At 36.5% G+C, this 25,045-nt stretch overlaps 5 protein-coding genes and 1 non-coding gene across 7 annotated transcripts in view; 3 read left to right on the plus strand and 3 right to left on the minus strand.

Moving 5' to 3' along the window:
* The window catches only part of LOC134648711 (E3 ubiquitin-protein ligase HECW2), a 162,495-nt gene extending 151,790 nt beyond the window's left edge, over positions 1 to 10,705 (minus strand). The window contains exons 1-2 of the mRNA XM_063503220.1: positions 10,593 to 10,705; positions 8,462 to 8,789 (exon numbers count right to left, since the gene is read on the minus strand). Coding sequence (XP_063359290.1) covers positions 8,462 to 8,741 — 280 coding nt within the window. The 5' untranslated portion in view covers positions 8,742 to 8,789; positions 10,593 to 10,705. The remainder of the gene's footprint in view (positions 1 to 8,461; positions 8,790 to 10,592) is intronic.
* The window catches only part of LOC134648698 (PXMP2/4 family protein 3), a 381,574-nt gene that overhangs the window by 248,570 nt on the left and 107,959 nt on the right, over positions 1 to 25,045 (minus strand). The gene's annotated exons all lie outside the window — the stretch shown is intronic.
* LOC134649199 (uncharacterized) lies at positions 11,241 to 12,505 on the plus strand. Its single transcript, XM_063503918.1, has 2 exons — positions 11,241 to 11,370; positions 12,323 to 12,505. The coding sequence occupies exons 1-2, from the start codon at positions 11,266 to 11,268 to the stop codon at positions 12,470 to 12,472; spliced, it is 255 nt and encodes an 84-aa protein (XP_063359988.1). The 5' UTR covers positions 11,241 to 11,265; the 3' UTR covers positions 12,473 to 12,505.
* Positions 13,546 to 16,287, plus strand: LOC134648638 (uncharacterized). Its single transcript, XM_063503126.1, has 5 exons — positions 13,546 to 13,666; positions 14,097 to 14,236; positions 14,673 to 14,846; positions 15,523 to 15,677; positions 16,147 to 16,287. Exons 1-5 carry the CDS (start codon positions 13,573 to 13,575, stop codon positions 16,214 to 16,216), a joined length of 633 nt encoding a protein of 210 aa, XP_063359196.1. The 5' UTR covers positions 13,546 to 13,572; the 3' UTR covers positions 16,217 to 16,287.
* On the minus strand, positions 16,121 to 19,507 carry LOC134648636 (transmembrane protein 201). Its single transcript, XM_063503125.1, has 5 exons — positions 19,293 to 19,507; positions 19,091 to 19,208; positions 18,799 to 18,995; positions 17,879 to 18,503; positions 16,121 to 17,613 (listed from the first exon to the last, which is right to left on the minus strand). The coding sequence occupies exons 1-5, from the start codon at positions 19,382 to 19,384 to the stop codon at positions 16,561 to 16,563; spliced, it is 2,085 nt and encodes a 694-aa protein (XP_063359195.1). The 5' UTR covers positions 19,385 to 19,507; the 3' UTR covers positions 16,121 to 16,560.
* On the plus strand, positions 20,456 to 20,559 carry LOC134649300 (U6 spliceosomal RNA). The gene has a single exon (XR_010096949.1). It is a non-coding gene; the product is annotated as a U6 spliceosomal RNA (small nuclear RNA).

A 25,045-nucleotide genomic window follows, 5' to 3' on the forward strand; every position in this document is an offset into this window, starting at 1 on the left:
AAACTTTTGTTTCGTATGTGAAATCTAGCTTTCTACGGTCTTAAATTAATAGTGGAAATGAAATTAAACAGCTCGACTTGTACGATGTCAATTGGATCCAATGCAGGCGCGAAGAGAGTCAAGAGAGTGCTCGCGCGGCCTAATCGGCACATGAATTGTTATAGTGAAAGTAACTGTACATTACAAATTACATCGTAATTATCTACATTGCTCAAGCTAATCGTACCGAAGATGACAACGTGTAGGTAAACTACACCTACTATTTGAAATTGCGTAGGCCACCACCTACAGGCCAACCCACTGTCGTATTTTGTATAATACCGCCTCGCCTAACCTACGTGTCACAGCAGATGGCCTAACCTTCATACCGCGATATTCTTGAGAAAATTAAATTTTAATTAAACTTACCGTATTCGAGCTGACAACCGGTGTGCTAAGCCGGCTTTCACAAGGGCTGGTTTCCCACTGATTTATCGCAACTTAGTAAGTCTCACTGTAGATTCAACTTAAATGGATATATTTGCTGGCGCAAATATATCAGTCACTGAAGTCCAAGTCTGATAACACAGGTAGCACGCGCGATTTCGAATTTCGAAACGTCAAAATTGAAAATAGGCGCATGCGGTTGCGGCGCGTACGGCTCGGCGCGACTGAACGTAGCGCACGCGCCGGCGGGGGTTCATTCACAACCAGTGGCGGGGCAAGACCCATTCATGCTCAGTGTCGGAGTGGAGCTGACCGCGCCGCCTGCGCAATGCACCGTGTCGTGCAATCGCAACCACTCATTATAATGCTACGACATCAAATCTGCTTCCGGCGATCGCGAAATGCACATCGCACTAAATGTGCACTTAACTTAGAGTTTGTAGGTATTCATTGGAAATGCAAAATGGGGCCTTATTTTGATAATTAATAACGGGGCAATTAAATTATAAACAGATTAGATAGAAGCGTTTAACCTAATTAGTCAAAAAATACCGTTAATTCCTAATTGTTGATAATTATTAGGAATTAACGGTATTTTTTGACTAATTAAGTTAAATTAGATTAGGCGGTATAATTATAATTATCTAATCTATCATTACATTTTTAGATTCGTCATAGTTGACATCACAAATATTTGCAACAGTTGCAATGCAATTATGCAGGATGTTCAAAAATAGATGCTCAAAAATACTCAAAATGTCTGACCCTTTTCCGTTTAGATATTTGTGAGTATGTTGTTCGCTCCCAGTGTATCTAAATACGACTGTAATATTTATTTGCCTAGATTTTACTCCAGAAATGATTCAATACCACACTAGTTGACTATTCGACGGAAAAAACCAACTACTCAAATAATTGATAAGTAAGAGTATATCCAGCATTTTTAGGTATAGTCACCTACAAGAATGGGAAGCGTAGAAAACGGGCTTTAAGGCCATAATTCAACTATAGCTGCGGGCTCAGCACGGTTCCATTTTTATCCACTATCACTATGCCCGTCACTTTCGCACTTACATACTTGTTAGAACGTGACAGGCATGGTGATAAACGATAAAAATGCGACCGTGCTACTAGGGCTGAGAAATATAACTGTAATGACAACATCAGCAGCCAATCCGTTGGTTTTACAAGGCAGAAAACTGCAGGCAACGGTGCAAGTGAAAGGGTGCAGTTATGTAACAGTCCCAGTAACCACGTGCCTGCACAATGCAACTGCACTTCAATAGACGTTTTATTACCGTCCCAAAGTTGCATCTGAACGTTTCATCACCGCATAAGTATTGATGGCAATCAGAGTGATTGCGAATCATTGGGTCTTGGCAAAATGTTTTGCAAGTGTTCGTCTATAAATATTATAATTAATTCGAAAACATACAAAGAAAATAGAGCGAGTATAGGTTTTGTATGTAAAGATTATTGAACAAATGATTATACAGTCCGAGTCACTTGAATAGCCTCACCTGTAAATTAAATATAAATCCTGTTCTTTATTTATTACTGCCTGTTAGATTTTATCAATAAACTTTATTAGATTAGTACTATAATATAAATTAAAGAATTGAAATAATAATAATAAAAAAATATGAATTACTAACTTAAGTGAAGAAAAGGGTTAGTCACTTGAATAGCCTCAATAAATAAAACACAGATAAATTATGATTATAATTAATTTTTAATATTTTGTATATTTTCCATTACTCTTAATTACTTCAAAAATACGTTCAGGAATTGAATCATATAATGAGTGAATGTAATTTAGGTCCAAATTATTCCAAGTTTTATTAATTTCTTGTAATAGATCTGTGCTACTATTGAACTGGCGTCCACTGGCATAAACCTGGCGAGATAAATAGCCCCAAACATTCTCCATAATATTAAGGTCCGGAGAGTTAGATGGCCAATCTAAAACTTCAATTTTATTTTTTTGTAACCAAGATTTTGTCTCATGTGATGCATGTATAGGGGCATTGTCTTGTTGAAAAATCCAATTTTGTTTTTTAAAAATTTTACGAATCTCTTTTTTCTTATCTTCTAGTAAATTGATATACAATTTAGAAGTTTGTTTTCCTTTAAGAATATAAATTTTAATAGGGCCATGATAAGAAACCGCACCCCACACCATTAATGAACCACCTCCTGAATGACGACGTGACAACACTAGTTCTTCTTTTCTTAAATCGTGAAAATAAATATCCATCTGGACCATCTAAATTAATTTTTTTTTCGTCACTGAAAACAACATTATGCCACTCATTTGTCCAGGACATATGCGTTTTAGCAAACGATAATCGGGATTTTTGATGCTGATCACGCAGAAGAGGTTTCCTCTTGATTTTTGTTCTTTTAAGGTGTGATGATGACTTTATAATACGTGGTACCGTAGACAGTGATGCGCGGGTGTTTACTTCATTTGCTATTTGTCGCGCTGTCTTGAAAGAATTTGATGCTGCACGTAAAATAAGTCGACGTTCACGTGACGAAGTTGTCAGTTTTGTTCGGCCTTTATAGTTATTTCCATAATTTTCTTTATTTTTCATATAATTATTGATTACTTTAGGGCTACGACCAATTTTTTTTGCAATTTGGCGGTTAGATAATTCTTTATCCAAATAAAATTTAACTTTTTCAATTTCAATATCAGTTAATTTTCGACCACGACCCATGATAGGATATGAATAAAATAACACTTCAGAAATGATATATCTATATATATAAATGCAAGTGTCCTGACTGACTGACTGACTGACTGACTGACTGACTGATTCATCAACGCGGAGCCGAAACTACAAAAGCTAGAAAGTTGAAATTTGCACACTAGGTTGCATTTGTAAAGTGTACAAGAGATAAGAAGCGATTTTGAAAAATTCAACCCCTAAGGGGGTTAAAAAGGGGATGAAAGGTTGTATGGGGTTCAAGTTTTAGTTTAAGCTAGGAATTTGAAACTTTGTGAAAATGTATTATATTATAAAACAAGAAAACTAATTTCAGCGTTTTCGAAAATTCATCCCCCAAGGTGGTGAAAAAGGGGTTGAAAGTTTGTATGGAGATCAAATATTTTTGTGAGTGTGGGACTTGAAACTTTGTATATGGGTATATTATTATAAGACACGAAAAGTAATTTCAGCGTTTTTGAAAATTCATCCCCTAACAGGGTTAAAAAGGGGTTGAAAGTTTGAATCCATTACAAATGCTTTGAAACTTCTTAGAAAGGCATAATAGCCGATTACAAAAAAAAGTAATTGCGACGTTTTAGGAAATTCAACCCCTAAGGGGGTAAAAAAGGGGATGAAACTTTGTCTTGGGGTGCAAATTTTATTTTAAGCTAGGACCTTGAAACTTTTCAAAAAGGTATTAAATTAAAAAAACAAGAAAACTAATTTCAGCGTTTTTAAAAATTCATACCCCGAGGTGGTGAAAAAGGAGTTGAAAGTTTGTACGGAGATCAAATATTATTGAGAGTGCGGGACTTGAGTCTTTGTATAAAGCCATATAATTAAAACTCAAGAAAAGTAATTTCAGCGTTTTTAAAAATTCATCCCCCGAGGTGGTGAAAAAGGGGTTGAAAATTTGTACGGAGATCAAATATTTTTTAGAGTGCGGGTCTTGAATCTTTGTATAAAGCCATATTATTAATTCTCAAGAAAAGTAATTTCAGCGTGTTCAAAAATTCATCCCTTAAAAGGGTTAAAAAGGGGTTGAAAGATTGTATAGGGTTTAAATTTTATTTTAAGCTACGAATTTGTAACTTCGTAAAAAGTTATTTCATTAAAAGAGAAGAAAACTAATGTTAGCGTTTTTCAAAATTCTACATTTAAGGTGGTGAAAAAGGGGTTGAAAATTTGTATGGAGGTCAATATTTTTTGTAAGTACGGGACTTGAATCTTTGTATAATGACATATTATTAGAATACGAGAAAAGTAATTTCAACGTTTTTAAAAATTCATACCCTATAAGGGTCCAAAAGGGGTTGAAAGTTTGTATAGGGTTCAAATTTTATTTAAAGCTAGGAACTTGAAACTTTGTAAAAAGGTATTTTATTATAAAAAAAAACCTATTCAGCGTTTTTAAAAATTCATCCCCCGAGGAGGTGAAAAAGGGGTTGAAAGTTTGTATGGAGATCAAATATTTTTGAGAGTGCGAGACTTAAATCTTTGTATAAAGCCATAGTATTAGAACACAAGAAAACTTATTTCAGCGTTTTTCAAAATTCATCCCATAACAGGGTTAAAAAGGGGTTGAAAGATTGTATAGGTTATAATTTTATTTAAAGCTAGGAACTTGAAGCTTCGTACAAAGGTATTTTATTAAGAGAAAAGAAAACTAATTTCAGAGTCTTTGATAATTCATCCCCCAAGGTGGTGAAGGGGGTCGAAAATTTGTATGGAACCCAAATATTTATTGGAGTGCGGGACTTGAATCGTTGTATAAAGGCATATTATTACAATACAAGAAAAGTAATTTCAGCGTTTTTAAAAATTCATCCCTTAAAAGTTTAAACAGGGGTTGAGAGTTGGTAGAGGGTTCAAATTTTATTTAAAGCTAGGAACTTCAAACTTTGTAAATAGGTAGTTAGGTAGTAGGTTTTATTAAATAGTGGACTTGAAAATCTTCTGGGGGTTGAGAGAGATTATATCGAGATTATCGAGAACAATTTTATTCAGTTAGGGGCTTGAAACTTCGTAGCCAGGTTGTGAAAGACAAATCTCATGCGTTGTATAATAATTAACAAATGATTAACCGTCCCTACTGCTATCTTTTGCTGCGTAATGTTCTAAGCTAATGTAGAATTTATAACCACCAATATACAAATCCACGCGTACGAAGTCGCGGGCAACAGCTAGTAAGTAATATACGCCGCTTATAAGAAGGATTGATAACGATAAACTGAAATAACCGTACGCGAATAATGTTCAAATGACACTGAGGCTAATCATGTGGAGCGGACGAACTGATGCATCCACACTGCGCGCGGTGTTTATGTACAGGTTCGTGCAAGTTGTAACTTGTTTCGTAAGGCACTACACGTGAGGTGAAAATTAGACAAAGTATAATATAATAATCATGTATGTTAATATAAAAAAATACTACATTTAGGGGTGAGGCTATTCAAGTGACTCGGACTGTAGGTATTAGGTAATCAATATATGAATGTTGTACTTAGTTGTAAGAATAAATCTAAAATTTGAATGCTGTCTTGAGATAGTGGATCAAGGTGGATCAATTATTAACCTAACTTTAGACCTGTAACTAACCCTTTTTCTGCAAATAAATATGAATATATATCAGGAAGGTCTGTCATCTAAGTCTATGTTTTCTACGTATGCCGATTGCCGGCACTTCATGGCACGTTTAAAAGAATAAATGCCCGTAAAAAGTTATGCTACTTCCGAGTTTTGGTAAACCTGTGCCGCGTAAAAATAGAGTTTAATTTGTTAAAAATAAAATAGCGTATGCAGTGCTTTGTAAAATGCGAGGTTTCGGAAGTAGCGCATTAGCATATGAACTAAAGGCGGTGAAATTACCTCACCACGCGCTCAATTAAAATGATGCGTGGGCGCACTTTCATCAATACGGAAAAGGAGCAAGGTGCCAAATGTGCTTGACAACAGTACGTAAAGAAAATACGCAGAGATGTGTCCACGGCGGTGACAATTACATAATAACAATAATGATAATTTCAGCCTATATACGTCCCACTGCTCGGCACAGGACTCCTCTCATGCGCGAGAGGGCTTGGGCTAAAGTCCCCACGCTAGCCCAATGCGGATTGGGGACTTCACATAGGTACTTACCCCTTTGAATTTCTTCGCAGATGTATGCAGGTTTCCTCACGATGTTTTCATTCACCGAAAAGCTAGTGGTAAAAAACTCATTGGTATACGAGCCAGGATATGAACCCGCGACCTCCGGATTGAAAGTCGGACGTTATATTCAGTTGGCCACCACCGCATTCATACAATTACAACATATTTTCATAAAATCTAAAACCCTGTAGGTAACATTGGCAAATACTTACTTCTTTCTCTTTAAGATATTTATAATCTTTGCGAATGGGAAAGGTTTTTTTAATGCGAAGGGATATGATATGACATAAGTATTAATGGGGCGTGGGTGTGTAGTTGTTAGAAAACGTTTTGCCTCGTCTCTCTATGCCTTGAGGGTATAATCAAGTGCTAAGCTACGCGATATGAACACTTCTCGAGCTCTAGTACGAACTTCCATATATGTAAGTATATTATATTTACGGTTGCGAGTAGCGTAGTCTAGATTATGGTTTTAACGCGTGTTGTCTACGTAATAGTGTGCTGATAAAGTGTTGTTAATTTTCTTCAATACTGGGCGGATTTGAATTATAGTATCTTTGTCAGAACCTGTAGATGACACGAGAGCGAGGACTTATAGTTAAATCAAAAATTGTGGTTAGTTAAGTTGTGATATCACGATATCACCGAGAAATGCCTAAGTTAACCAATAAAGAAATTAAGCAGTTGCTTGTGATTAATCGTTTTAATTTAATTTATTTATTTATTGATCAAATAAGTAACACAGCATTACAGTATAAAACCAAGGCACTGTGAAACTACAAATATAAAAGAAATGATACAAAGAAAAATAATATACATAAAAATGAAATATATCAGGAATCAATCTAATCTAATGGATAACCCCAGAGAGAACAAGGGCACCAAAGTCTAGACATACTTGGGGCACCAACCAACGTTAGCTTGGTCGCGTTTATATCGCCTGTCACCATGCCTGTCACGTTCTAACAAGTATAGTAAGTGCGGAAGGGACGCATGCCGCGACATGGAAGGCAGCAAGGTAATTAACTCGTGTTTAGGCGCCCGTTAATGCCGGTGTACCGGTTGAATTGTCCGCGGTCTAGACTTATAAGAGTAGGCTTATATAAGAGATTCCTCGCTTCCTGTTGCCAATTAATGCAACCGGTGGCTGCCCCGTTATAATGCCTCCGAGCTGAGCTAGTCACTCTATCCAGGACTGTTATACCCGAGAACTCTCTTAAGAAAAACCAGTTATCGCATGGTCGTAATGAACTAAAGTTTTCATGGATTGTAAGGGCATGCTTAGACTGGTTTCTCTATAAGCAATTGCTAGGTAAACGATGGACATACAGGGCCGAGAAATACACAAAAACGCAGCAGCACCGCCTTAACGAGACGGCGATTATGAGACGTAAAGCAACAAAGTATATACAGTTGCCATCAGATATATCGGAGCGGGCAAGGTGCTCACAAATATCTGAGCACGCCTCTAGTGTCAAGGCGTTAGAGTGCTTGTTCAGATATTGTGAATACCTTGGCCGCTCCGATTTATCTGATGGCGACTGTACACGGACAAGAAATGTTGACTAGATTATAAGCAGATAAGAAATTGCTAATGGTATGAATAAACTACATTGGTGATTAAGGGGTTTAAGAGGATTGCTTCGATTTTGAGTTATAGCTGAAAAAATACTCTTATCAATAAAAAGAAGGAAGTATATTTAAGACACACATTGGGTTTCTTTTTAGAGAAGTCGTAAGTACCGAAAAGAATCACCTACCTACATAACCTACATTGTGTGTGGTCCAACTCGCAATTTTCCGGTTTTATGTTTTAGTTATTTTTTACTTCTAATTGTTGTTGCAAAATTGTTCTAGAAATCGTATTTAAGATGGCAAAAACGTTTTAACGTTAACGACGCTTTAGATTTAGTGCCTACCAAGGCTCTACATTAACTAGACAGGTTTCGATTCCGATAACAGACACCCCAAGTTACTGGCAATCTAGATCTGTGTTGAATAACAAACGCCTATCGTCAATATTGCGGAATCAGGTTGCGGAGATATGCTAGTTGTCTAGCCTATCCTCTGTTATATACGCCTGGACGTAACGATTACGCCTATCGTCTAGCCAGTGATTTGGAACCCTGCCAACAATCCTAATCCTATCACGTTTTGCCGATCAATCTCACCTGCATAGCACAAGGCGATGTAGTCCTTCGGCGTCGTCGTCCCTTCCGGAAAGTTCCATTTCACTTTACACTTTAAACCATCCAGCTCCCATTCCAGAGTCCCTTTTTGTTCTGAAACCTTGTCTTCCGACGCCGTTTCATCCTTTGACACGTCTTTGACACTGTCCGATTTTTCACTGTCCTTTTCGGTATCTTCTTTAGCGCATTTCTCGACATCATTCACTTCAGAACTGTTTTCCTCTGTATTTTGAACACTTGCAGAAGCGTCATTTTTTGACATGTCTCTAAGTCGCGTATTATGTACACATCGTCTATGCCATCATGTGCACTGCAGCAGGGTAAAAGGATTATAAGGTATAGATAACTAGCTGTAACAAGTTTACAGAAGCGAATGCCTGTAAGTGTGTTATGGTTGGGTGTGGGGGTGAGGGTGAGGGGAGACTAGGGACGGGTGGGCCGCGACGTCGCGACGCCAGCCCGACCGGCGCCCACGGCGTCGCACTGCCGGCTTATTCAATCAACCCTACTCATCTCCACATTGTGCAGTGACCAACTAACCAACTAATGGGGAAAATCAGAGGGTAGACTATTATGGGACATGAAGTAATCTTTAATGTCTACCTAGTGTATGATTTCGGATTTAATTTTGCGTGGATTATATTCAAATTTTAAAATAAATATATACTCAAAAAAAAATACAAATAGTTGAGGTCTTACACCAAATGAAACCGTAACAAATTAGCTTTATGTATTTTTATTGATAATTCCATTTATTAGATTTATTATAATATATTTGACATTCAAATGTCAGCAGATGACTAAGTATTGTCAAGTATGGGATTTTGTGCCACTTCTTGTTTTGTTAGCAAATACAATATGAAAGCCACTACGGATCAAACATGATTGTCACCGTTACAAGGTACTAAGTGCACAGGAATCATATTACTTGACAAACACATGAAGAACATCATGATGGAAATTACAATAAAGTAAATAAGGATTTTTTTTATAATAGGAGAATGTGTAACGGTTTCTAAGTTACAAATTAATTTACTTTAACTTTAAAATAATGATACAACTTTGACTCTGATCGTTTTAAATATTTTAATTTAAGATTATTTAATTAAATTGCCATATTTATCAAAATACCTTCTTTTTTTTTTAATTTTATGGAAATAGCATTTTAATATGCTACAAAAGTATAAATTACACCTATAAAAAGTGAACCAAAAAATAATGATGAAGAAAATGTGTAAAAGAGAATGGATTCACTCACTTAACCCACCACTGCTATAGTTCGTTTTTTTAGCATTAGAAATAAGGTAAACAATCTTGATGTGTCTTTTAATTGAAAAACACATTTTAAAAATAAGTTATGGCAAATATGTAACAATTATGAATCTAATACGATCATTTATATTCTTCTGCTTTCATAAGTAATAGTTTTTGATTTTTTAAAAGCGTTTTTCAATTAAAAGACATGTCAAGATCGCTTACCTTCTTGCAAGTTCTTTCTAATGCTAAAAAAAACGAACTATAGTCAGTTTATTAACAAATTGATTATTATTAAAATATGTTTTTGGCTTTAATTAAAATTACCACTTAGAATGTCAAAAGAAATCCATCAATGTCCAGAATATTCTTTAACTAAGTATATACGGAAATAATATATTAGCATTTTAATAGATTACTTGTATTGTTTTATGTAAACCCACATGAAAAATTGTACTGTTACTATTAGTAATTTTACTATGAATTAGTGTTAAAAGATAGTGATTTTAGGACGAAAATGGTACGGTAACTTCATTAAAAAATAGTGTTATTTTTTATCTACAATATTATTTTGTCTACAGATTGACATGGAATAAACAACTTATGATATATTACTTCTTATAATAATCATTATAAGAAGTAATAATAGCCAGTGTTTATATAAGTATAGAATGAGTATTCACCTTACCAGTACGAACAATTCCCAATACTTTTTTTTTTAATAATTTCGATGTAAATAACACACAAAAATATTAATCAATAATTTCAGAAGTATCGGGATAAAAATGATGGGGTAGGAATGGGAACACCAGACACACATCAACAAGCACTATATTACTAGAGATAGAACACTGTATACAATGCTTATTCTTAAGTTTTCACACAGAAATCACGATAGCAACAAAATTTCGTCGGTTGTATTGTGGGCTGTAATAAAATTTTCGCCAAAATCCATACTTCTTCCTATTGCAGGTGAATGACATTGACATTGAGCGATTCGTTCAAAAACCAAACTGGACTAAAAGAAGAAGTTTCTATTTAATTCTATATTTTAACTTTTAGATCTAGCTATACGAATAATAGCTAGAGAAAACAGAAATGCAATACCCTTTCCATGTGTTTTATAATTTAATTGTAACAACTTTGGTAGAATGGTTCGCAATAAACGATTTCTGATTATAAATTGTTATAATCGTCAGCCAATTTCTGAACGTTAGAGTAATGTCAATGTCACCAAGGATGTATTTTATTTCGTTTGTATTATGTCTGTATTATTCCGAATCCAATTGTATGTTATACATTATTGCAATTAAATTCATTATAATGAATCTGACTTAACTTTTGTATTGCATACATTGGCAAAAAGCGTATTTAGATAATATGCGTTTTTAACTTTTTATACACAGTGAACACCTATATAAAAACGTTTTAATAATGTCAGTGTCACAGTCAATTGAGTAAATTCAAACTTTGTTTACTTCGTTATTTTAGTTAACGAAAGTAGTCTATTTTATCAAACAATTAACATTTAAATGAAAATAATGACATCCATGGCATCGGACTGCGAATCGAACGTTAGTGGATTTATAACCTGTAATGACCGAACCATCTCCCAAATGTATTTGTCTGCTATTGAGGTAAGTGAATTCTTGGGAATCTTGGTTCTGTTTGAAATTTAGATTTCTTCGGAAAACCAATGCTTTAATGATGGGAAAAACTGTTTTTTCCTAACGCTCTGAGTGGGAGGAGATAAAAATTAGATAATAAGGGTGGATTTTAACAATAAATAGCAAAGTTCTTTATGGAACTTCTTTAGTTTCCATAAACATAATATTTGAAGCATACTTACAATTACCCTATCCTCGTAAGGCCCAAGAAATTGAAATGGAATTCTTTTTTTTTCATTAAATCCTCTAATAAAGCAAAGTCAACTTTATTTACTACACTATTGGTCCAAAAGCTGCATTTTCACCTAGTATTCAGAACAGTTTTGAGCAAGCAATAATTCTCTCGTTTGGTATTAACCAAACACCATTAGGAAAAACTTGCTTCATTAGTAAATGGGAAGAGAAAACATTTGCTCAAAACAAAATGATTGCTTACAACACTATAGTTCGTTTTTTTAGCATTAGAAAAAAGGTAAACAATCTTGATGTGTCTTTTAATTGAAAAACACGTTTTATAAATAAGTCACTGCAAATATGTAACAATTATGAATCTAATACGATCATTTATATTCTTCTGCTTTCATAAGTATAAAGCCCTTGCTACACGGTCGCCGACAAGCCTTCTAACCGTCTGTCCTTGGTCTGACCTTGGTCAGTTTTGGTCAAATTTTGTTGGAAACAACTGTCTACACGGTCCGTCTAGACCAAGGCCACGCGGTCTGAGGGGCTTGTTGGCGACCGTGTAGCAAGGGCTTTAGTTACTGATTTTTAAAAAGCGTTTTTCAATTAAAATACATGTCAAGATCGCTTACCTTCTTTCTAATGCTAAAAAAACGAACTATAAGTGAAAACGCAGCTTTAGGAGACTGATAAAAAATATATAGGTAAATTAAATTAATACTTATATTTATGTATAATACAGGGAATGGAGTCAATAAACCAAGATTTGTTGAAAATAGCGAACAACATGAAAAGGATTGTGAGCCAGGCGGGCCCCCTAGAGAGCCAGCTGAATGCCCTGCTCCGAGCCCTGCCCGACCCCAACCTGCAAATGAACATGGAGACCGAATGATATTGTTATTTTAAGGGAAACACCAACTTGGTTTGATAATAAAATTAAGAAGTAAATATATGTTGATAAACCCATGTTCTGTTTGACCTGTTAAGTATCTGCCCTCGCATATCTCTAGCATTTACATTGACTAAAAATGTAATAACTAACTAGTTTTTGCCCGCGGCTTCTCACGCGCAGGTGTTTTTTTAATTTTGTTTTTTTTTATGAATTTTGAAAAATCCTTTCTTAGTGGACCCCTAGACCTTATAAGGAACCTACTTATGGATGGATGGAATATATAGAAGATAAACCAATATAGATATGAAACAATTGTTGATACTAATGCTGATAAGTCTCTATTAAACATGAATCATATTGTAACTGATATTCTAAGTGCTTTTTTTTTAAATCATAAAATACAGTACCATCAGGCAATTATTTACGTAAAATTATTTATAGGTATGTGGACCATCGCCCACACTTAACTGTACATCTGTGGACCTTATGCCTTTTGTAATAAGGTCCACCCATGTACAGTTAGGAGTGTTACTGTTTGTACGTCCTATTGAAGCTGGTTCACACCATTTTAGAAACTAGAAATGGCTAATCACCACTTTGCTAATCTAATCACTGTTATAAACTGTATTAACCTTTTCGACGCCGTATCAAACACAAAAGGTCACGCTGACGCCATGTCACGGAAGTGTCAAAACTGAAATTGAACTTTATGCATATGCACGTGGGTCTATGTTGCTCTGTGGTCTGTGACCGATTAATCGGTCTTTGGCGTTGAACCTACGGTGCGGATATATCGGTCATTGGCGTCCAAAAGGTTAAAAGTATTTCAACCTTTAGAAAATAACAGTTTGGAAAAAACCTTTTCTTTCTGTATGCCTATTTGATGCCTATAATGTGCCTATACTTGAACAATAGACAGCTGTCAATTTTTAGTAACATCTTCAAACAGGCAAAGCAAACAAAACATTTTTTTTCGTTATTTTCTCTTTGAGTACCTAATAGTTAATTCTGCTATTTAGCCCCTCGGACCAAAGCTCTATATTGTTTCACAAAAAATAATTCAAGCAAAAAATCTTAGCATATACTTAAAATACTGGAAAATGATAAGCACGCGACCAAAGTCTCCGTCGCGAGCTGAAGCCATCGCCATTGCTCTGAGGCCGCAGCCCTTTTACAGTAATGGGGTTCTCTTAGGTACAGTACAGTATTAATATATATACAGTACTTAGATTATATGGAGTGGTCTCCTTTTTGATCAAAGGGCTAAGGCCAAGCCTTTGGGTTGTGCCACCCCACACAGCGTCTTCCGAGCGTCGGCGTCTAGTCAACTCTATGGCTGATGAGGTTGGCGCATCTGCGCAGCGACACCATTATCCATAGCGCTGACTAGACGCCGACGCTCAAAAGACGCTAGTGTGGAGTCTCTTAGCTTTCTTTCCGTGGACCGGACTGTATGGAATTTGGCTGTCTTGGCCGTGTTACAGAGGCTATATCTATATGGATAATTGGATATCCTTTATCCCACTGAAAAAGTATCTCAATAGTAGGTAATATCAGTGGCCAGTACTCATGCAGTACTCAAGAACACATACGTAATGTAATGAAATTTGACTGTTTTGTCCAGGAAACTGGGTAGAAGACAAAACAGAATGCCCTAAGCAAGGCACCTTATACTTCCCACCTAAAGAAGAAATCGACTATGAAAAGTTGAAGCCCGAATCCCGACAGCCCGAGTTCAGAATTAATAAACTTAACAGTTTGCGGGTAGGTGACACAAACAGAATTAAATATACCTCTATATTACCCTATTAATCCTATTATAACCGTAATAGTTTAATTTTGGGTATGTTTGAGTAAACTAGAGTTGGCTTTGGACAACTATACACACTAATATTCGAAAGTAACTTAGGTTTAATTTAGGCATTGCTGCCTAGTGTGGAGGTCATGTCAGTAAAAACTGTATCCAAATGAAAAAAACTACTTCTAGAGGCGACGTCAATAATTAAACGACATGGTTCATTAAGTCCTTTTGTATCAACATTGTTCATACAGAGCTACACATTTTCATTAAATACCTAATACTTCTGAATATAGATGGATTTGAACACTAGGTACCTACCTGTATTTAAAGTTACCTACCGCAACGCACAGTTAGGGAACTCCAGCCTTTTGTAACATAACTTCTGCTTATTTTCTTAAGGGCAACGTGGAAGTAGTATACCGCCACGACAGCCACGGAAAATGCGGCAACTTCACGACGACCAACGACCTGGTGTACAACCACCAGCCGAGGCCTCTGTGCGGGCCCGTGCAGCGGTACTACCGGCGCTGCAAGCACCAGTGGTACCCGCAGCCCGACAATATGGAGTGCTTCGTATGTCGTTCTAAGTTGTTAACCCTTGAGAACATGTACATATAATAAGACAATATGTAGGACAATATTGACTATTGTCGAAATCGAGTTCTATAGACGCTTTGCCACTGTAGGCCTAGCACATAATTGGCGCGACAGTATCTCGCGGCGAGATAGACTACCCGTCTTTTTCTATGTTTGTTCTTTGTCGCCGCGAGATACCTACTGTCGCGCCAATCATGTGCTAGCCCGGCTGATAGCAGTGGAATAGGTACCTACGTGACGTGTATAGTACTTAGGTAGTGCAAAATATTGTAGACTAGTTCGGACAGTTGATGTAGAATTGTAGATGGTCCTCTACGGGCCCGGGCCCGATTTCTCATTAAGAGTATAGGGGACGATCGATTCTCCATACAAAAGTAGTCCTCATTTTCCTCCCCTGAAAATTGTGTAAAAATATTTTTAATTTATGTTAATATCCAAAGAGGAAAAGGGAATACCTATGTTTATATGGGAAACCGGTTTCGAGGCGGTCGTCCCCTTTCGTCTTAACGCAAAACAAGCCTAGTGCAGCGCCATCTATGTTAGCTGTCCAATTTGCACACACAAGCGGTGAAGCGTCAGTCCCATTGGCAAAACGTGACGGCTACATAGCTCTTGCATGTCAGTTGGCAGGTACTGTATTTCTGTTTACCAGGGCAACAAGACCGAATGGGGTTTAAAAAGGTTCAAAGAACATGAGTGGGCCTGCACTGATGTATCTGATTACGCGTCTTCGCTGTATGATGACACCTACGTACCACCGCGGCCTCATCAGTACCTGCAGAGGTGCGAGCGGAAGGCCAGGAATTCGTAAGTCTTGACATTGTTTTATGCGGCGTGGGTCTTACCTTGGGAGCTGAGATTTTTGTTATTAACCTATCTTATTGGCTATCCACATATGTGGTGGGAGAAGTGAAAGAAAGCGATGACTTTGTATACAATCGATAAGTCTAAGGGTCTCCCCAAACTTATCGACGCGGAATCGGCAATGCCAATAGAAATGAAACTTTATGTCCACGCAATAAGAGCGAAAAAGACGCCGACGCGTCGGCCGTCGACGGCCGAACGGAGCCGAACCGAACCTTACCTGTTTATGCTGTTTACTATCGGCTTTCGCCGAATCCGCGTCGATAAGTATGGGGAGACCCTAAAGTAATTAACCGACGCCGCATATGGCTGGCGTCCAAAACGCGCACATAGCTATCGCTGTCTACTTTTCCACTTAATTTTCTATATTAAAAGAAAAAAAACGATATTTTACAACATGTTTTTATTGCAGGAACTTTACAAAAGGTTTCCGATATTTAATGACAAAACCATTGGCTAAACCAAAACAAAAAAAACAATGATAACATCAAGAATCATTTCTTTCTCATCTTAGAAAATTACTAGTCTTTTAAAATATCACATTTTGTTCAAGACGAGGACAGTGACGTCCTCATATTATTTAGTAACATAGAATAATTCTTCATGCTTTCACAATCAGCCACAACTGGCACCAAACACGAGATCAGCAACTTAACACTAGGGTTTAGTCTCAAACCTTACAACCGCTTAACACTAACATTAACTTAACGAGTCCGCTTATAAATAATGGCAGTTTACCATACTAGAAAAAAAGAATCAAAGAATAAAAGAAAAATATACGTATGAGTCAAGTGTCGAACAGAGTCAAAATAGCTGACTAGTGAGATTATCTGGTACTAAGCGAGCTTAGCTGAGCGAGGTTGATTAGTCCGGACCCGCCGGGCTTGAGCAGGCCGTGCGGGTACTGCTGCGGGGCCGGGGAGGCCTGCGAGAACACGCTAGCGGGCGCGTGCTGCGGCGCGAACCTGGCCTGAGGAATATGCACGTGCCCATTGTACTGCATCTGAGGAAACACTGGGGAGCTCACGCGCGTGAAGCTAGCCGGACCCTGGTAACTAGAGTACCCTCCCGTGTTACAATTCTGGAAGCGCTCGAGCAGCGACGTCGCAGGATCTCCGCAGATAGACTCCTCGCGCGACGGCGGTTGCGACGCGATGCGCTGGTTCGCGCTCGACGCCTGCGACTCAAACCCCGAGCTCTGACTTGACGACCGACTCCCGTTCACGCTGAAGATCGGCCTCTCGCCTTCCGATCCCCAATACCCTCCTGCGACCCATGACGTACTATGCCCAAGTTTACTAGGAGATATCAACGGTCTGGAACGATTCAACGGCGCCGGAGCGACAAAGCTAGGAGTGGCAGTGAACTTGCGAAGAGCGAAAATTGAATTGCTCTTTTGAGTCGATTTTTTCGGACTACTAATACACAAGGAGCTTATACTTTCGTCTAAATCGGAATCAGAGTCATCCTTCAGATTTTGAAAGTTATTGAAAGAAGGTTTAGTAAATAAAGTATCTGAGACGGAACTTGGACTCTTGCTCATAACGCTATTGACGCAGAATGTGGAATTGAACCTGGATTTACTCCAAATGCTGTCATTTTTCTTTGGAGTGAAGCATCTACCATTGAGCATGCTAGAACTTAAGGGGCTGATAGTTTCCGTGGAAGAATCAGTGAAATTGTGCAATCCGAATTTGCTCAGTGACACATCGTCATCAGTCTCCAACACAATGTCACTATCTTCATCCAGGAATGAGGTATGTGTTCCGTTTCTTAGATTTTTTATCCGTGGAGAGGTATGGATCTTTGCAGGCTTCTGTGTAGGTGTAGTTTTATCCATATTCTTATAAACAAGCAATACTGCAAATAGACTTGACAACTGAAACAAGAGATTCATATTAATTCCAGTGTAAACGTTTTTTTCTGCTTACAGCCAAGTCAATACTCGAATAATTTATCGTTCAAAACAAATTATTAAAAAAACAGCCTATTCTAAGTGATTTTATGGAAATAGAAAGAATGACAAATATGATCATACAAATACATGAAAGACATATATTTTGTGATACCCTCTTGTTTGTATTAAGGGTTAAAAACAGCATATGTTGCTAGTAACAAATAAAAGACAAAATTACTATACCAACCTTAACTAAACTGATGTAAATTGGTTCCATGGTCACATATTTATCAGCTACAGACATCACAACAAAGACTGACCAGAGTATATCAATCAATACTGTATCCTTCAGTTTATTCACATTACATACATGTCCTATTATCTGCATCAAACAAACAAGGCCTCCGAGTGCCTTCTGGGTCACTTCATTAAAATGCTCTAAAGAACCTATATTAGTCACATCAAATTTCATCTTCAACATCTTATGTATCTCAGTATTATTAAAGTCAAAGGAGTAATTTTCTAAAGTTGGGAATGTCAAAAAAAGTTTCATTTTCATTATGGTCATCAATCTATCTAGAAGTCCAGTTAGTATGTTTTTTAAATTCATTAATGTACTTGGTAATTCATTAGTGTTCTTGTAGCTTTCTATTGATACTAAAATCACTAGGACTAAAGCAATGAGTATGGAGGTTCTGTTTATAAGGCTCTTTAATAATGAACTCTTTGGCTCATTCTTTTGTTTCTTTTGGACTGGACTCCTTGTTTCTTTTACTTTTGAACCCAATAATACTTCTTTTTCTTTATGCAGTTTCTTTTGTAGAACTTTTCTGCAAGGGCTGCATAGTTTGTATGCTTTTTCAAGTTGCATCCTGTAAATAAATAGATTTAGTTTTATTAGTAATGAATATAATTTTACCTCTGGGCTTGAAAAACTTTATGACTCCAAGTAATATTGTATTTCATTACATATCCCTAATCTAATGAACCAAATTGTTATCACTTAACACTTATGTAATTATTTTGATTGTACTACCAAATGTGTTATCATTATCAGCCAATCAAATTTTGTAAACAGAAATAAGTAATCAAAATGCTTCATGTTGATAACATTCTAAGATAATTTTTTAGGGCAGTTCAGATTAAATTATGAAATCATTGCCTTACTTGTAATTTTCAATTTCATTGTCGAAGTTGCACTCATGCATGGGCACGAAGTTGGCGAGCTGCGCGACCTTCAGTTGCTGGTTAACGTTACACATTTTGCACAATCCATTTTTTGGGGGACTTCTTTGGAAGACTTTGGGTGATTTAATGGCAGAGTCGTTTAATACGTTAGTAACCGGCTTATTGTAGTCGCCATCCTAAAAATAATAACATTATAACGTTTTAGCATTTAAATCTTGAATATTTATAAGATTATAAGGGTAGTGGTATTGAAATATAAAAATAACCTCACCTTAGTGAACCCGTTGTACTGCTCACAACTAGGACAAACCCAGCTGTTTCGAACTATAAACTTCATCCAAAAGTTTTGATTACAAAACCAACAGTTGACACGCCATGGAAGCGCTAATCTGAATACAAAAAGAAATGATTTTGAAGATAATATTATTAGATCAGGCGGGAAAGCCGGACTACGTAACCTCAAAGTGACTTACCTGAGTTTGTATATTAAATTCAAAACTAATGTAGCACACAACACTGTAGTTATTGCTATTAACACTGATTCCATCTTAACTGTATAATCCATTTTGTTTGAATCTTATTATATTTATAAAAATTACATTATATCAATCATAACCTCCAAAATACATTTCTCCCGTCTCCGTCAGTTACCCACCCCCGCAACTTGCATGGATTTCATTGGATGGTGATTAGAGACTTGCCATAGAAAAAAAATTACGTGAGACCCGAACAAAAAACAGACAATTAAACAACTGTACCGATATTCGGAACCTAAAGTAATATATTGAGAGTGGCAACACTGTAGTTAGTCGTATTGTCCTTTTCTAGCATATACGTCCATCTCTCTCCCACACCCCCACCACTTCAGGCAGTTGCGTTTGACAATTTTGACACTTAGAAACAAACGCAAATTACCTCATTGGCTTGCTGTTTTTCCATCTGGAAGGTCGTGAAGCTAAACTGCTGGTGAGTTTTTGAATTTGTACCCCAGTTTAGCTGACTATATTGAAAAACAGTTTCTAACGGCTTTTACCGTTCGAAATAAATATTTAAATTTAGTTGTCCGTTAAACTATCTAGCAAATAAAAATGATCCGGAATAGTGATGTGCAAGTGTTTTCAAAGGCTGCCTGCGCGCACCGTGGCTATGCCAATGAAAATACTAAAACACATGGTAGAAAACACATCGAGCTGGTAAAGCGTGCACGTGTCACCATTATAATTTAATTTTATTAAGTCTCTTCCGAGTCTTGTTAGTTTAAATCTTTGTGTGTGTATAATAACGGTTGAAATTATATAATATTTAAATGGTGATGTGTGGAGGTATACCCTTTCAAGTGATTTGTGTTTTCGAATACGAATGGATCGGATAGTTAATACGTGTTACGTAGAACCTACGTATTAAGGTAGAAGCTTATAGACGTGTAGGTTTTTTATCTGTCCAAGTATCTATCAGCAATTTATCTTTTTATCCCGTTCCGGGTTAATATAATATTGCAAAATTAATTTTTTGGTAATAAACTTGCTGATAAATAACGTGTACCCGAATAGGAGTCGACGATATTTCCGCTCTAAGGGACACAAGGTAACGAACAAACCTACATCGCAAACATTGCATTTATTTTTGTGGAAAGTGAGTACTTCGGCAGTACATAAACTTAAATCTGACTAGACATAGAGAGAGATTAGCATGGCTCTGCGCAAGAATGACATGCGAATTCGTGAAGTATTTCACTCTGTATCTATCAACTTATATCTCTCCAACTAGATCTTTGATTTATGTAGGTAGGTACCTACTTAAATATATAACTTAGCAGGTACTTACAGCTTTAAAGGTTAAGGAAAAGAACTCTTGCATGTAGGTGCTATATGTGCTTGTGTTATTTTGAATTTGAATAACTTGATTATTAATTCTATACGTAACTACATACAAGAGGGTCAATTCTTAAGCCTACTTACCTACCTACATAAATAGTACACTTAAATTAAACGTTTCAAATAAAATCGGAAGCCTGTGACATGGAAGGGCATTAACGATACGGGAATCTTTAGATTGATTCATTGACGAAGACGCATGGTTTGGTTCATATTGTCAAATTATATTAGTTAACTGTAGAGTTAAAGTTTAGTTTTGGCAAATCTGCGCGTCACCGTGAATGACACTTTCTAAAAGTGCCTGTTAAAGCCGGCGTAAAGCCTTTCACCTTGTCGAGCAAGGAACCCGCAACTTAGGGAATATTACCCATAAACTCAGGGTATTTGATTTGAATGATACTTATTCTTAAACTTACGTTTGTTATGGTTCCACCTGCTAAGGTGCGCCTAAGAGAATCTTTTATTCGTTCACAAACTAACGTCAAGTTATTTGTGATGAAACCAATATATTATGTACCTATCTAAACCTGCGCAAGGCTGCCATGTTTACACCTGCGTAAGGTGTGCCAAAAGAATCTTTGATTCGTTCACAAACTAACGTCAAGTTATTTGTGATGAAACCAATATATTATGTACCTATCTAAACCTGCGCAAGGCTGCCATGTTTACACCTGCGTAAGGTGTGCCAAAAGAATCTTTGATTCGTTCACAAACTGACGTCAAGTTATTGATGATGATATTATAACCTATGTAAGCCTGCGCAAGGCACGTCAGACATATTCACAGAAATATAAATGATATGGTCATAACACAGGCGTGCGAGTAGACCACAATCACAAAAATATTACAAAGATTAAGTTGTAAATATCTCTTTTTAGAGAATGTAAAAATGGTTTAAAATAATGTTTTGGGTAAAAATCAGTCGAAATAGGCAAGGCTTCGTTATTAGAGTTTTCATTTTTGTTTACCAATCTATTTCAAGGGTCCCGAACACCCTATTGGCTAAATCCGAAATTGGGCTAATTAACTGTGGTAAAAGTGAAAACTGCTTTCCATTTACATAACATTTCTAAAATTATAATAGGTAAAATAAAAACCTAAGATTCCAGGCCTATCTCGACTCATTTTTATTTTAAAGATGGAAAAAATCTTTGCACCCTAATATAAAATTGTGGTCTGGAGACGCTAAGCCTCATAACTTGGGTGGCATAGATAATACTAAGAGATTTAGTCACCTAATTTCGACTATAAGCCCAGGCAGAATATTGATAATTAGAATAAGGAGTGGTCAATCCTCCAAGGTCCATACAATCTGTGGACTCTAATTAAATCAGGCTCGGTAAGCTCACGACACGACAGAGCTTACGATTCCATTCTGAAATAAGCTATGTTTACAATATATATTACCCATGGTGTGAAACAAACAGCCTACTCAAGGTGTACAAAGGGTCCGTTTAACGGCCCTATAAACATCTACAAACCTTTGAAGTCTAGGCCTGCTACAATATGACAGACTAGAAATAAATACATATGATCCCAATGTAAGAGCAGCTCACAGTTGCATAAATTATATTTGGCTGGAGAGCACTTGTCTTTCAGTTAACATGTTTACGAGTACCTACCTATGTACACGACATGACCAAGGTTACCTACCTTTTTACATAATTATTATATCCCTGACTGCCATGGTATATTAGGAAAATTATCATGTGCTGGCAGTGCTGCACAAGCATGTTTGAAATAAAATATACAAAACTGGCCTAACGGGCGTTTATGAATTATGTATTTTACACCCTTGTGTCTGTATTGTGACCCTGGAAGTTTTAAACCACCTGTATCGTAAGTGCTCCTATGCACGGATTAAGTTTATAATAAACTACCCATGCCCTAACCTCAAGGGCAAGTGCTTCTATGCACGGACCAGATACTGTTGTCACTTATTTCACTTATCATGACTTGTCATAGTTTGATACTACACGTTTAATAAATTTAAGACCGTGGAATGTACCCACTACAAAAGGTTTTTAAAAATAGTGACTGAATGGTTTGTACGAACGGTTCTAGCACAGTTTCTGGGCGGTCACGTCTAGGGCATGACCCTCTAGTTCTCAATTTATACAAAATTATAGCATTGTGATACTGTTCGCTTTGCACAATAAAATAGGGGAACAGGAGCACGCCTTGCGAAAAGGCGAAGCTATTTTGAAACGCAAACCTTTCAAAAATAGATTGAAATATATAAATAATTATGTTTTTGGTGTGGAACATGTAATTGTACACCCAAACAAATGCAATCATTTATTATATGTTAGCAAAACTCTGCCAAAGTGTTAGTCTGTCTCTACAGTGTAACCTGAAGGCATGAATGCACATGAATCTCTTGAAACATGGTGGATTAACTAATTTACACCCCGTCTGTGTCTTGCTCCTACCAAATCCACAAGTTGAGGACCTCAACCTATCTAGGCACCCTTCTTGCTCGAGACCTGAAAAAATAATCTCATGCAGTCAAGTGTCGGAAAACCAGGTCCACACTCTTAGCACTACCGTGAATATATCTAAGAAGTCTGTATACTGCCTTCCAGGAGGCGGGATGTTAATAGACTAGCCTATATAGTAGGCCAGAGATATAGTATACAAAAGCACACTGGCCCAAATCCAGTAATATTATATGCACTTCAGAATACAAAATAATTGACTATTCTGCGTATATTTGATATCAAAAAGTTACAACTACCTACCCTTAGGTCATAAGGAGGATAAATATACATAAATATCAAATATATTCGACAAAGTGTTGACCCTAGCATTGGATAAAATAGAGGTTCCTCTTAAACGGCATCTGCGCTGTTGGCTTTGGGCCCACGGGTGCCCGGCAAAAGGTCGGGGACCCCATGGTTCCGCACAGTTATTGCAAATAATGTAAAATCACAAAATAAACACAAATTTTCATTTTGGTTAAAAACACATATGCGATGAGCTAAGGTTTCGAATTAAGTACCTTATTCTTAATCTGGAAAGAGAAGACTGAATATTCAGAATTAAGCTATGTCTATGAATGGTTTACATAAATTAAGCCACTTTAGCGTTCAGAAACAATCAAGTTTATGTCTACTAGTAGGCACCAGATAAGGTAAACTACTCATACTGCATATATAGACAATAATGAGTACAATTAAGGTCACTTGATGATAGCTAAACATGAACATAAGCAGAATGAGCTGCACCTATACAAATATCATTGATAAAGCTCTGTGGCAATTCTACATTTACCATTTGAACGCCAAGAGCACCAAAAAGCGTCGTAACTAGTGCCCACATGAGTATTATGATATGGCTTAAGCTCTCAAAGTAACCTTCACAATTTTAAGTAAGGTTTGTTTAGGTCCATTAGCTCGCGTTCGCGTTAGTAAAGCGTACAAACGATTAAATGCATTTTATAGCTATAACCAAATAAATAGCTCACACTGGCTCACAGTCATTAAAAGAATTCAGTAAAATCATTAAAAGTATTCCCTATGATATTTTATTAAGTACCTACCCAATATTAACTTTGTGGGTAGTGATAGTGATATAACGAATATTTAAAATATTCGTCTACTTAATCCTGAGGGATTCTGGAAATAAGAAAGGTCTTGTCCTTGTTATATCCTGCAACTGCTTACCTTACTAGATAATTATTATCAAATTTGTCAATAATTGGGAGTTATAAATAAAAACTACTCGAGTACTTTATGATTTTTATCTTTTCATATTTTAATTACATCACTCCATATCACAGATGTTGTATGCTCCCTGAAGAGTAGACTGACTTATCTTCTTTTACATAGTCTCACATACATATAATTAAGTACTATAGCACCCTTGTGGTGACTCACTTATTTTCGTTGAAAATTTATAAGTACCTACATTAAATACGTATATAAAATGGAAAGTTAGTATCATAATATAATGGTATATAAAATTGTATGCTTTACTAAATACCTCTCTCCTCACATGTATTAAAATAAAGGGTGTACTACATAATTAATTAATTAATTAAACACTCCTAATATAATAATATTACATATACATAATATGTAAGTACATGTATAATCACATTGGCTTGGCGTCTTCCCACCACCAGGCGATAACAAACACGTCTCAATATATTACTTTAGGTTCCGAATATCGGTACAGTTGTTTAATGACAGCGTTTTACACAAAAATAAAACGCTAATTAAATAACTTACCATATTCGGAACCTAAAGTTTTAATCCTGCCTGGTGTAAATATGTATAATTTTGAGACAATGAGGTAATTTGCGTTTGTTTCTAAGTGTCAAAATTGTCAAACGCAACTGCCTGAAGTGG

Source organism: Cydia amplana, chromosome 6 (assembly GCF_948474715.1).
Source record: "Cydia amplana chromosome 6, ilCydAmpl1.1, whole genome shotgun sequence".
Classification (NCBI taxonomy): Eukaryota; Metazoa; Arthropoda; class Insecta; order Lepidoptera; family Tortricidae; genus Cydia; species Cydia amplana.

Bases quoted from the DNA above. Each gene is read 5' to 3' on its own strand.
- LOC134648638 (XM_063503126.1), top strand. From the start codon at position 13,573: ATGATAAGCACGCGACCAAAGTCTCCGTCGCGAGCTGAAGCCATCGCC. The intron at 14,847-15,522 runs GTATGTCGTTCT...TCTGTTTACCAG, and splicing joins CCGACAATATGGAGTGCTTC to GGCAACAAGACCGAATGGGG. The intron at 15,678-16,146 runs GTAAGTCTTGAC...TTTTTATTGCAG, and splicing joins GAGCGGAAGGCCAGGAATTC to GAACTTTACAAAAGGTTTCC.
- LOC134649199 (XM_063503918.1), top strand. From the start codon at position 11,266: ATGAAAATAATGACATCCATGGCATCGGACTGCGAATCGAACGTTAGT. The intron at 11,371-12,322 runs GTAAGTGAATTC...TGTATAATACAG, and splicing joins TGTATTTGTCTGCTATTGAG to GGAATGGAGTCAATAAACCA.
- LOC134648636 (XM_063503125.1), bottom strand. From the start codon at position 19,384: ATGGATTATACAGTTAAGATGGAATCAGTGTTAATAGCAATAACTACA. The intron at 19,209-19,292 runs GTAAGTCACTTT...TTTTGTATTCAG, and splicing joins AATTTAATATACAAACTCAG to ATTAGCGCTTCCATGGCGTG. The intron at 17,614-17,878 runs GTTGGTATAGTA...CTCTTGTTTCAG, and splicing joins TTTACATCAGTTTAGTTAAG to TTGTCAAGTCTATTTGCAGT.